The following is a 13,604-nucleotide window of genomic DNA, read 5'->3' as shown; positions in this document are numbered from 1 at the left end:
GTATATGATTGGTTGAACTGGCTCATCAGTGGTGGTTGGTTGTTTTCCCAAAAGACTTTGAAAGTGTTCTTTCCACATGTGTAACCTCTCGCTTTGACTTGAGGCTTTCAGCTTTGACTTTGTTGTGTTTTTTCTGCCACTAACTTCATTTACTGTTTCCCAGGCTGCAGCTGATCTTTTGCTTTCCATGCACTTTTCTATGTTCTCAATTTGTTCCTGGATATATTTCTGTTGCTCTATCTGGTATGTGCTTGCTAGATCTTTTTGTGCCTTCAAAAAGTTTCGGGTATTTGTCCGCGTAGGTCTGGTTCTTCTTCGTTCAGATGCTATCTTAAGAGCTTCACGCTTTTCCAATACACTACTTGATTCCCAGGGAACATATTGGCTCCTCTTTGGTTTTACAGGTATGTGCTTTTTGGATGCTTCTTTATGCGCAGTGATGAAATTGTCATACACTTCACTTGGACTTGCATCAGATGTTTCATTTTGTAAGGCATCAAATTTATTTCTTACAGTTACTGTGTATTTGTGCCTTACATCAGGCTCCGCCAGAGAGGACCAGTCATATCGTGGGGCTTTCATTGTCTTTTTGTTTTTGCGTAGGCTCAGACGAATCTTGGCTGATACAATTCTATGATCAGAAGATACGTTTTCAAAAGTGTTGTATGATTCACAATTTACCACACTGTTGATCCATTTCTTGTTTATTAGGATGTAGTCCAGTTGTGCTCTAAAGCCGTTTGGATACGTAAATGTCCATAACTTTCCTTTTCGTTTTTGGAATTTTGTGTTTAGGCATACAAGTCTATTTTCAGAAATAAAGTCCATGAAATGTTCTCCATTCCTGTTTGTGTTTTCGTGAAAGCCGTACTTACAGTTTTCTTCCCTCCCTATATGTGCATTCATGTCACCTCCTATGACTAGAACATTGTGCTTTGGTACTTCCCGAACAAGTGATGACAGTTCATCATAGAAAGTGATGACATCAGCCTCTTCATGTACATTGGTTGGGCTGTAGCATGAAATCACTGTGGTCTTTGGATTTCCATCAAATGTTGCAATCATCATTCGTGCCTGTATTTTTTCTACACAAGTTAAAGCATTTATTGCACGTGGGCTCAATAACATCCCTACGCCTCCTATGGGGGTATTTGCTGTGTTTTGCCATGCTGATGCTGATATAAATGTCCAGCCATTTCCTACCTCGTGATACTTAAGTTCTGCCTCTGTATGCAGGAAGCGATGTTCTTGGACACATACAATGTCTACGTTATATTCCTCAGCAGAAGCAATGAGTTCAGGTAGTTGATGGATAGGTTTTAGGGTACGGACATTAAAAGTTGAGATCGTCACGTTTTTCTTGCATTTCAGAAGTTGAGATTTCTTAGATGACATATTTCCTGAGCTTACGCCCTGAGCAATACGGTTTGCTTGAGAGTTTTGGGTTAGGGTCATGGTTGTCTTTCGGTAGCTAAAATTACTCATCAATGGACGCCAAACCTATAGATGAGATGCAGTAGTTCGCTGTAGGAACTGGTTGATCCTGGCCGTTGACCTGTGGAGGTTCTTCCGCCCAGCATCCGATGACTTGCACCGTTGATTTACACTGTAAACATCCGCTGCAGTTCACCATCCACCACGCTGCAAACACATGGTTTCACCGTAATCCCGGCAGGGGGGTGTAGGTCTTGAGGTCACCATTAACCAAGGAAAACGTTGGTAAAGTAAAATAGAAAGAGTGTCCAGCAGTAGAGCCTCTGTCCTCGTACTTGCCCGGGGTGGGAGGGGGGCTTATACTTGGTGCAATGGCAGATTGCAAAATAACATCTAGCTAATCGATAAACAACACAAAATTAGCAAAGAAAATTACTTTAAACCCTATCTATTCGCTTGGTACAGGTTTTGGCCTTTGGGAGCCTTTCTATCTGAGGATGTTGATGGATTTCATCTCAGACATGAGAGCTCTCCCAAAATGGCCTCCACCCTTCGTGACCCTTACCACCTTCACCACGGTATACTGTAGGATTCAATTAGCCCAATTTCTCTCTCTCTCTCACACACACACATGCATGTGCACATGCACACAACTTACACACACACACACACACACATATAATTATATATATACAGACACGTGCACATACACTTACCTACACACACAAATGCAATCACACATTGTACACATATGCACACACACACGCATGTGCACATACACACAACTTACACACACACACAACTTACACACACACACAACTTACACACACACACAACTTACACACACACACAACTTACACACACACACACAGATGTATATATATAATATACATATATATGTATACATACATATATACACAGACACGTGCACATATACACACCTACACACACAAATGCAATCACACATTGTACACACACACATACACACACAGATACATACACACAAAAATATAGAGATACAGGAAGACACAAAGTTAATACACAATGACACTGACATTGTGCATAGACAGTGGGGTCTGGTTCAGTGGCATCATTGGATTGTTCGTGCATAATAAGGTCTCGATCCTCAGGGGTGCTGCTTCATGTAATCCGATGTAGATTACCTGTTCTTATACTTTTCTCCTCATGTCCACAAGAACGGTGTTGGGACCGAAGAATTCGGTGGCGATTCCTGGCTTCCCCAAACACGACAAGCTGGTGAGTTACAACCTGCTGTATTTTACCCTTTTCTAATGCCCACCAAAACTGACATCCTTATGGCCACTACTTATTATTTGCAAGCGATGTCCTTTTGAAAATCTGAGAAAGCCATTAACCACAATGATCTTTATTTTCCCCTCAGGCTGCTCTGGGGGATACCGGATGCGTAACGGTGTCTGCTACAAGGCCTTCAACACGCGAAAGAACTTTCACGATGCGTCTTTGACATGTGTGGCTGATGGAGGGACCCTCGCTATGCCGAAGGATGCTGGTACCAATGGCTTCCTCCTCTTCCTGAAAAACGCTGTGCACAGGGCTGGCTGGTTCTGGTTCGGCTTGGTGGATCAGCACCGGGAGGGAGGCTGGGAATGGATAGACGGGACACCCCTAGGCTTCAGGGCCTGGGGCCCAGGAGAACCCAACAACGCTGGCAACGAGGACTGCGCCGAGTACTTCCCTACAGCATGGAACGATGCGCCGTGTTCTAGGACTGACAGAAAATTCATCTGCCAGAAAATCCCCGCAGGTGTGCTATATTTAGGTTAATTGGTCCTTTTCAGCCTTCACAGTCATAAGATTCAAAGATATCGTAAAAACTTCTTATCCCTTTTTATACCAAAATGGCCTAAGCCTTAAACAGATGGTATTAAGAACAAGTTAGTGCAGTTCAACTGATTTCCCTGTTTGTTCTGAAATAGGTTGTCCAGGTGGTTACATTTACCATCAACCCAGTCGCCAGTGCTACAAGGCCTTCAACGAGAAGACAACATACAGCGGTGCTGTCGCCAAGTGTTCTGCAGACGGCGGAACCCTTGCCATGCCCCGCGGCCCCATCATCAACAAGTTCCTCATCTACCTGAAGAATGCCGTCGACAAAACCGGTTGGTTCCGTTTCGGACTGACTGATCACCACCAGGAGGGAGGCTGGAAGTGGGCCAATAACATTCCTCTGGGAGGCTTTAGGCCATGGGCTCCAGGAGAACCCAACAACTTAGGGAACGAGGACTGTGCCGAGTACTTTCCCGGAAGCCACGCCGCCAAAAAGAACACATGGAACGATGGACCATGTACCTTCCGTAACAGGAAGTTCATCTGTCAAGTCTCGCCACGTAAGTATTGATCATCAGATGCATGCAATACTTTTGTCCAGTTTGCCATCTTGAAGGATCGTTGGAAGTGTTGTGGAATGTGATATTTGGTATGTGGGTAGATCTTGGGGAAGATGGATGTCCTTTGAGCCCCCTATCAACTGTCCTTCTGTACTGTAGCAGAGCTTCCAGTTTTCTTTAATGCTGGACATTCTTAGCCTGGGTTCCAAACCCATAGCACACTGGACACAAAAACTCACTGAGATATTTTGTGTCCAGTGTGCTATGGGTTTGGAACCCAGGCTAAGACATTCTGGGCTTTTGATTTTTGATGACAATTAGCATTTCATGTTACAAACTTTTATTATTTGTAGGAAGACCCTCGGTGCTACGTCGAGTCTGTGAACACCAAACACTGACCACCAGTTGTCCTGCTGGACGACAGATCAACATCGTGTCTGCCCTGTACGGCCGGACCTCCCGAGCGGTTTGCCCCAGCAGCCAAATCTACACCACCAACTGCCGAAGCCCCAACAGCCTGGTCTGGGTCAGGGGCAAATGCCAGGGAAGGTCCAGCTGCTCTGTGAGGGCCTCCAACAGCGTGTTCGGGGATCCTTGTCGTGGCACCGTCAAGTACCTGGAAGTGAGATTTACTTGCATCGGTAAGTGCATCTGTATGACAGAAAGCAAAGAAGGCCAATTCTGAGATAGCAGACGTCATGTATTTACCCACACTGCTTTCTAGTAGTAGTCGGTCAGTAGCCAGAAACAGAAACACACACACACACACACACACACACAAACAAGCATCTGTGTCAAATATAGACCATCATATACGCAGTTACAATGTAATGTTTGTATCTATCCTGGCACAACCTAGCTGTAGTTTGTACACACTTTGAACTCTTTGAACTGATATTCTATAAATGTAATGTTCTAGCATGTTCTGGAAAGAGGGAGATGCCTGATCCACAAGAGCCTGAGATAGGAGAGGCTGAACCACAGGAGCCCGAAGCACAGGAGCCCGAGCCCGAACAACAGGAGCCTGAGATAGGAGAGGCTGAACCACAGGAGCCCGAAGCACAGGAGCCCGAGCCCGAACAACAGGAGTCTGAGATAGGATCCGGAGAGCCTGACCCACAGGAGCCAGAGCCAGAAGAGCCTGACCCACAGGAGCCAGAGCCAGAAGAGCCTGACCCACAGGAGCCAGAGGTAGGAGAGGCAAACGAAGTCCGAGAGGAGGACATGTTGGAGAAGGCTCTGGAGATGCTGGAGAATGAAGTCCGCAATGAACAAGACAACTTGGAGGTAAGATTAATCATAGGAACTTAAGGAATCTGTTATACTGTGAAGTTCACAGAAGCAGAGCTCCTCTCTTTAGTATACATTTATGTTTAAATTCCACAAGGAGGAAGCATCAGAAAACCAAGGGCATTATTGAAAAACAAGTAATATGTAACAATTAGGTGTAACAATGAAATGTACACACACACACACACAGCCAGAGTCACACAGATATATTGTTCATGTGCACAGTAAGACACACATGCTGTCATATAAAAATAAAGTCACAAAGACAAACATACAGTCACAATGACTCACATGCACAGTCACACACAGCACAATACACAAACACACACAGTCACACAGACATACAGTCACAAAGACACACATACAGTCACAATGACTCACATGCACACACACTGAATCAGACACATACACACAAATCCATCAATTGTAAATGTAGGAAGATCTGTCACAATGTTGAGAAGGTGTTGACAACAAATTTAGACCCTCTGTTTTCTTGTCCCTTGCAGTACGGCCTGGAAGAGTGACACCGACATGACCTTCTGCTGTTCCAGCTCAACAGACGTGAACTGTGCAGCAGCAGCTGTGATGATGTCATCTCCAAGCAGATATTGGGAGGAACAGTCATAACTTTTCCTGACTGGCCCGGGAAAGCCAGGAGACGTTACAATCTTCCTCCCAACATCTGCTTGAGTTTTAAGATTTAATTTTTTTCATAGATACTAGTAATTTTGAGCTACAACCAAATATCTACCCTAGCACAATCTATAACATCTACTCTCATAATACTGCCACTAACCATAACTGTGCCACCAAATTAAAAAAAAATGAATTTGAAGTTAGAGATCTCTTGCAGCATTAGTAATTTCTGAGCTAATACATTGTACACCTCAAATATCTAAGGTGTTAAAGAAAAAGGCCTCAGTAACCATGCATTGGAAGTTGATGAAGACAAGAATTGTGGTCCCTAAATGTCAAGACAGGCTGAGAGCCATGTAGAAGAACATGTCACCACTGGCCACAAATGAAATAGAAATTCTTAACAGTGCACATCCGTTCCTTGGTGATGTTTTGTATCCTTTTACAGATTTGTATTTCAGGCACTCTCTACCAGTCAAGAAAAGAAAAATAACCTCTGCAAGACAAGTCTCCTCTTGGGCCTTTATGTGCAGATCACACTCATTCTTAGAACATTTTGAAAGTGTCTCAAATTGCAAACTTCTGTAATTAGCAGGACGAGAGTTAATCAGTAAACTAGAGAAGTAACATTTGCAAGCAAATGCATATAATGTTTACCTTCGGACATGGTCTGCTCTGTTAATACTCAAACACACTCACAGACACGTACTACTACTAGTATATGGTGACAGGAGCAGAGCAGACCATGAAATTGCAACATTATGTAACCCAACACCAGTCACCATGGTGACAGACATCAACAAATCATGCCATCGGTCAGGCCATAGGTTACTGTTTGGAGAAGAAGAGAAAGAAATGGAGCAAAAACAATATGTTTTCCTTCGGTAAACATTAAAAAAAACACACAGCAGAAGTGTCAAAAGGATTTCCATTATCATATTGGACAGTAACTGGGAAAAATCAATGGCTTGTTCCTTTGTTGAATTCATCATATGAGAAATTGCCATACACATGGTGGTATTATGAGAGTATAGTTATAATGTTTGTAGTGTTTCTGCTCATATATACAAAAACATATACCTTGCACTTCTTATGAAAGCCCATTATATCTAGTACTTTATTTTCAGTATATGGACAAATGTAACAACTGTTAGTGTTTTTGTAGAAGCCGAATACTTACTAGTTGTATTCAGTGCTAACTTAATATTAGGTAACATCATAATTACTAATTTCCTTGAGCCTGTTGTAGAAGCAAATGTTACTTGTAGTTTTTCAGTACTTTAAGTTCAAGCACTTACTGTGACTTAAACTCTGTAACACAAAGTCCTTGTGGTGGATGCCAAAAACTGAATCAGTGTCCTTTTCCTTATTAATTATCTATAGAATTTCAGCATCCTTACAAGTAGAAAATATAATTCAGCTACATTTAACCTGATTGTAGTTCTTATGTAGAAATACATTACAAAGAGCTTACATGACATAGTCATTATGATGTGATTAACATGGGATCATCATCAACATGTGATAGCAATTAGCACGTCGGCAGAACGTACTGCACCTGCGCAAAACCCGTAATGTATTGTACATTCATGTAGCACTTCGGCAGAACGTCTCATATAAGTAGCATTCCGACATTATGTCGGAAAAGTTATCGTCTGCAACAGGCAATATTCTGATGCAACGTTGACCAAAAATCCAAGGAAAAGCGCGAAAATCCAGGGTTCTGCGCAGGCGCAGTACGTTCTGCCGACGTGCTTGATAGCATAAAGTAGCTTGCATGTCATCTAAAATGCACTTCATGTAACCGAGATTTGGTTAGAATTTTTGCAGAGCCCTGCATAGTGGGCAGACTATAGTCTGAGGGTTTTCATGCTTTTTTTCCGTGGAGTGTAGCATTAGCTATTTTTATGTACCCTTTAGTTCAGCAGCTTTAATTCACAGTTCAGCGTTGATGCAAAATTATCCATGAAGCATAATTGGTCACTTTAATTCCTTGTAGCGTTAATGTTATCCTGAATTCGTCGTCAAGCGTTATTGAAAAATTGTATGGCGTAGTTGATCGCCAGATCGCCCAAAAATTGTACTTACAGTATCTGCAGAATAGTTTTGTCAGACACCCCATATGAATGCAAAAGAAATCAGGTATTTCCAAAGCCTTTTCACAAGAACAATTAGATCAACCATTGAGTGTTGCTTGAGGCCTCTTGAAGACCATTAAGTATTTTCAACCCTCCAAAATTCACTGTTAATGCCCCCATGCAGACCCTCATTATAAGGCATAGTTTTTACTTTTCTTAGGCCACACCAATTTAATTTGTTGTTTCTCGGATTTTCAGAAAAAATATGGAGCGACAGGGCGAAATAAGAATTAAAAAAACAGGCCAAGGCACACCATGATAGCCGGAAATGTTATGATATAAATCATGAAGTCAACATACCAGGCTGGTTTATAAATAAAACAATAGATTTTGAACTTTTAATGAAACAAAATTGCATTGTTACATTGCAAAACTTTACGAACTAGGGAGAAACGGACTGTCTTCAACTGTGGGGGCCAAAATATTTCGTTCATTAAGCCTTTTTTCAAGTAATTTAGCACCGAAAATGTTTTTCTTTTTTGCAAATCAGAAAAAAATGGACAGGGCGATCCGAGAAGCAACAAATTAGATTGGTGTGGCCTTATGGTATAAAAGTACGTGTAACCAACTATGGTAGCCAAGCTGCATTAGGAAAGGGACATTTAAGGTTTAACTCTATATTCAAGATTCTTGAAGAACAGTGAAAGCATGAAAGATCCATACAGCTGTGTTGAGAAGTTGAATCATGAAAAGCATTGAAGGCAAACAAAAAGACAAGATACTATAACAACTGATCACTTTTGAAACTAAATTTCCCATGGATATGCCACATTTGTACAAGGGAAACTTTAGTTCTTCCAAAATGCCTATCGACATTATCATGAATTACATTCAAATATCCTATTACTCTCATCTGCCGAATAAACATACCCCCCGGAATAAACGTACCCCCCGGACAAATCTTCAAAATCAAATAAACATACCCCCAGAATAAACGTACCCCCTGGAAAATTACCAAAATTGACGGGTAACCTGTGTCTCTTGTACTAAAATGCACCCTTACTGATATATGCACAAATCTTTAACTGTTATTTGCAATTAGGAATTTAAAAAGACAAAAAAAAGAGCATTTAATATTTTGTATTTTGATAAGCACCACCCATGACAATAGAACATTCAGACGAATTTATGCACGCGGTGATTGCAAAAACCGGCCCGAAAATGACAAGTTTCTCGCTACAATATGCGTTTATAAACGTCTTCACGTCGATGATTTGTCAATTTTTTTCACACGAAGTTGAAAAAAATTACTGGTTTTCAAAAAATTAATAAACGTACTGTGCAAAATAAGAACGTACTGGGTGGATGTTTGGGCCTAAAAAAATAAACGTACCCGTATGTTTATTTGGCAGATGAGAGAGTATGGAAGAATCCAACCTTTCCATCCTGAATAGAAACAAAAATTTCACCAAAAAAAAAACGATGTAATGTACCAATTCATGAGATCAACAAATACAGTGTAAATGTAATTGCCATTTAGGCTTACTAATATTTCCCGGGAAAAGTTATCACTGTTTATGAATATATCTATATTATCTACAACACCAGGTACGACCAAGATAGTAGCATAAACTGATAGCAAATGAACGTTAACGAACAACATGAAGTAAAATTGAGTGTTTCTTGTTGGAATGTAGATATATGACATGACAGGTTAGCTGATTAATGTAAGCCCATTGACACCATCTCTGTGTAACATCCAGGATTACTAATAAAGCCGCAGCTTTCACTAAAAATCTACTCGTCCTCAGAAGTCTTCTTGGCTCCTACCGACAGATTATAAAGGAAATACTCTAGATTATGGGATTGTGAACTTTTAATATTTAGGCTGTACTATTTAAGTAAACTTTGCACATGTGATGATATGGAACAATCCTGAGGGTAAAAGGTTCTAAAAAGCCCCTTAGGCCATAGCAATTTAATTTCTTGGTTAACGGATTTCTCTAGAAAAATAATGGAGCGGGCGGGCGAAAAAAAAATAAAAACAGGCCTAGGCATCCTATTATGGCCCAAAATAGTACGATAGGAGCCATGAATTCAACACACCAGGCTGACGAAACAACAGACGATAAACCGGACAGTGAGTGAGTGAATTTTGAACTTTTAATGATACCATTGCATTGAAAGATGGAATAACTGTACAGTTAAATGTTTTCAACTATTCAGGGCAAAATATGAGCATTTTGCAGTTGATTCTGAATTTTTATTTTTATTTGCAAATCAGAAAAAAATGAAGCGGGCGAATCCATTAACCAAGAAATTAAATTGGTGTGGCCTTAGTCAGGTCTCCAACAATTTGAAAGGATCATTTCTGTGTAATTACACTGACCTAACCCCCCTCCCCCAGAGGCTGTTTCACCATGTACTTTGGACTTGTTTAAAGAAAGACGTCAATCCACAAACACCAGTGGATGGAAAAAAATCTGAGGGAAAACATCAAAAGTTTCACGTATAGGACTAAAAAAATCATAGCATGCTGACCATTAGGAAAATGTAGTCTGACTAGAAGCGGTTTAGAAGTATCATACTTACAAAACTTCCAACTGGAAAAGGCCACACCTTGTCCCCTGAAGAACAGTCATATGTAGGCAACAATCCTCCGTGAAATACCTTAACAGGAGGTAGTCTGGCTTATAGCTGGCTTCTAAAAATAAACTTGTCACTGTTGTCCGCAACACAACATGAAACTTAGCAACCTAGCTTTTGGCCAGTCAACATTAACCTGAGAATGAATTTATTTTTGAACTCCAAGTCTTCTCTCAAATATAGGCACAACTCCTTTTCTTCTTTTATCACTGCTGTGTTTTCTCTGATGTGCAGTTAGGCCATGTTGATTTGATTATATGGATGACATCCTCCGGGAGCCCCAAAACTGATGCGCGCGTGCGAATAAAAAAAAAGTTTTGCAAAAAAAAAGTTATTTTCATTATGAAATCTACGTGGTCATGAGGGTTGAGCAAATGGCACAGAATATGGTTTGGCGAATAATCTAGTCTTCAAGTTCATTTCTTTACAATTTCGTCTTTTTTCGTTTGATTTTGGCATTCTACGACATTGGTATAGTTTTTATTAATTTTTTTTGTAACTTATGGTATATTTTTGCTCATTTTGCAACTGTTTTGTACTATTTACAGTATGGTTGAAAACTTTTTTTTTCTTGGAAACAGCCCAAAATTCATGCGCGCGCGGATGTCATCCATATAATCAAATCAACATGGCCTTAGCTAAAAAGGACTGCTCAAACCGATTGCACTCAATGATGCTGTACCCTTTAATGCTCCAATGAAAGTTAACTTTATTTTGTCTTTGAGAGGTGGACAGTAACTTTTGTGGACAGCAAGACTCAAGGCTGCTAAGGCTCACATCCATAGAACTGAGAGTGAGTGAGAATGAGAGAGAGATGGAGGGAGGGAGAGAGTGGGCAAACCAACAACAGAAATGGAATGTCAGTTAAAAGTGCCACTGTGTGACAGGGCGAAAAAACAAAAATAAAAACAGGTCTAGGCATCCTATTATAGCCTCAAATGCAAGGATAGGAGCCATGACGTCAACACAAAAGGCTGGGTCAATATCTAAACAATGAATTTTGAACTTTTAATCAAACCACTGCATTGGTCTTCTGGTTTGGGTTGTTGACTTAGAACTCGAAAGTTCTAGGTTCAAATCCCTACCAGTTGTGCCCTTTATGTCAATTTCCTATCACGGCTTTAAACTACTGTGAAAACATGATTATCAACAAATGAAATTGGTGTGGCCTTTCATGGAAACACCCCCTCCTGATGATAAAATCAGGCCTCGAAATTAAATTTATTTCCTATTTTGTCCCAGCATTGTCCCCCCCAAAAATTCAATTGTCCTGAAGTGAGGATGAAATGTCCCAACCTGTTTTTCAGGAAGTTAACTTGAAGTCGGCTTTATTTTGCTTATTTTGCTGACTTTCATGCACACTATATATAATTGCGGAGTAAACAGGAAGTTTTGGGGAGCTTTTTCTGGAGCCAAACAAAAGAAGGGCTGACATTCTGATGTCCCAAAAATGTCCCAAAGTGTGCTTTTAGTTGTCCCAGCCTAAATTTTAGTGGTCACAGGCCATTGGGACACTGTTAGTTTCGAGCCCTGAAAATGTGCCATTTCTCAGCAGTTGAAGCAGTCCTGTTCCCTGTCCAGCTCTAACATGTCTTCATTTATCCCCATGTGGTCCATCAGCTGTCCAAGGCTGGGCCTTTCGTCTGCAGGTGCTCTCTCCTGCAGCTGCAGCAGCACCTGTTGGCTCACCTGTTGCCACCTGGCTGTCAGCTGCTGCAGTTTGGACAGGTTCCCCTGAGGAGAGATGAAAATTAGCTTTGTTGACTCTGATAATTCTGTTGAATTATTTTGAGCAATACTAGTTGTTTTGGTATCTCCTTTTCTCTCTAAGTTTAACACAATACATGGTGTGTTTTGCTGAAGGGCGGTTTTCTAGCTATAAAGAAACAGATAGTACATACAGTGCAGTTTGAAGGGCTTGGAAACCAGATTTTTCAAAGTCAATATTCTAGTCACTAATCTACATAGTATGTTGAAACAACACTATCCCAATGACGGTTAGCAAACCATACTGATACATTTTGTATTTAGCATTCTCAGCGAGGACACGTCTTGCCACTTCCACTGAAGCAAATCACCCTTTCTTCCTCCATACAACACCTCTTAGGAGGAAGTTTCACTTTGAAAGCTTGTTTCCTATCTAACAATATCATTATGGAATAAGCTACCACGTGATTGTTTCCCTTATGGGTATAACCTTAAACTTTTCGTCTAAGGTCAACAAACATCTGTCCTCACTGTCTGTACAGTAACCCAAAACATTTGAGTAGTTCTCATGAACCTTGTTTTGTGGTAAACATGAAGTAAACTAGGAAGGTAACATTTGCAAAGAAAATGCATAATGTTTACCTTCGGATATGGTCTGCTCTGTTAATTCTTACTCAAACACATTCACATACATCATTACATGTGTATGGTGACAAGAGTCTAAATCCCTCCTACTCTAGTGAAATTGTAACATTATGTACCCCAACACCAGTTACCATAGTGACAGACGTCAACAAATAAGGCCATTGGCCAGGTCAGAGGTCATGTGCACTGTTTGGAGAAGAAGAGGAAGAAACTGAGCAAAAACAATACTTTTAAAGTACCTTGTGGCATTTTACCAGGCTCAACCGTCGTAACTTTTCCTCCCACTGGTCAATCCCAGCTTGTAACGTCCACTTCTCTGCTAACGGATCACCAACGGGAATGTCTTCTTTAATCAGACTGGTTAAAGTGTCGTCTGTTACTTCTGTTACAGTTCTGTGATGTCCACAAGGTTCGATTGTTGTAACTGGAGAATTCTTGATGGAATAGCTTTCCACTGTTCCTGTATCTCTACTTGTTCTTGCATCTTTAACATGCTTGTTGCTGTCTGGATTTGACTCTGCTTGTAATTCTGCTTTGCCCATATCTGTGTCTGCTGCAACCAGCCTCAGCCTTGAGCTCTTAGCGTCGTCTTTCTGCATATTCTGAAAAGCATGATATTCAGCTTTTAATATTGTTTTGTTGTCTTGTGAATTGAAAATAATGATGTACATGTATTGTTACAATATGACAGTACATTGCATTTATTTGCTTTTAGGCCACAGCAAGAAATTTCTATGGATGACATCCTCTGGAGACCCTACATGTAATGCGAGGATGCAGAAAAAAAAAAAAAAAAAAA

The 13,604-nt window shown here is 40.8% G+C and overlaps 2 protein-coding genes across 2 annotated transcripts in view; one reads left to right on the top strand and one right to left on the bottom strand.

Moving 5' to 3' along the window:
- LOC109486689 (macrophage mannose receptor 1-like) overlaps positions 1-6,569 on the top strand; it is a 9,116-nt gene extending 2,547 nt beyond the window's left edge. The window contains exons 2-7 of the mRNA XM_019790581.1: positions 2,631-2,691; positions 2,837-3,220; positions 3,393-3,803; positions 4,157-4,444; positions 4,723-5,090; positions 5,600-6,569. Coding sequence (XP_019646140.1) covers positions 2,631-2,691; positions 2,837-3,220; positions 3,393-3,803; positions 4,157-4,444; positions 4,723-5,090; positions 5,600-5,617 — 1,530 coding nt within the window. The 3' untranslated portion in view covers positions 5,618-6,569. The remainder of the gene's footprint in view (positions 1-2,630; positions 2,692-2,836; positions 3,221-3,392; positions 3,804-4,156; positions 4,445-4,722; positions 5,091-5,599) is intronic.
- Positions 6,570-11,780: 5,211 nt separating this feature from the next.
- The window catches only part of LOC109486730, a 2,359-nt gene continuing 535 nt past the window's right edge, over positions 11,781-13,604 (bottom strand). Inside the window, exons 2-3 of the mRNA XM_019790618.1 lie at positions 13,045-13,407; positions 11,781-12,187 (exon numbers count right to left, since the gene is read on the bottom strand). Of these exons, the coding sequence (XP_019646177.1) occupies positions 12,002-12,187; positions 13,045-13,407 (549 nt within the window). The 3' untranslated portion in view covers positions 11,781-12,001. The remainder of the gene's footprint in view (positions 12,188-13,044; positions 13,408-13,604) is intronic.

The sequence above is a fragment of the Branchiostoma belcheri genome, unplaced genomic scaffold (assembly GCF_001625305.1).
Source record: "Branchiostoma belcheri isolate BF01 breed outbred unplaced genomic scaffold, Haploidv18h27 scaffold82, whole genome shotgun sequence".
Lineage (NCBI taxonomy): Eukaryota > Metazoa > Chordata > Leptocardii > Amphioxiformes > Branchiostomatidae > Branchiostoma > Branchiostoma belcheri.
This window is presented reverse-complemented; position numbering and strand designations above follow the sequence as displayed.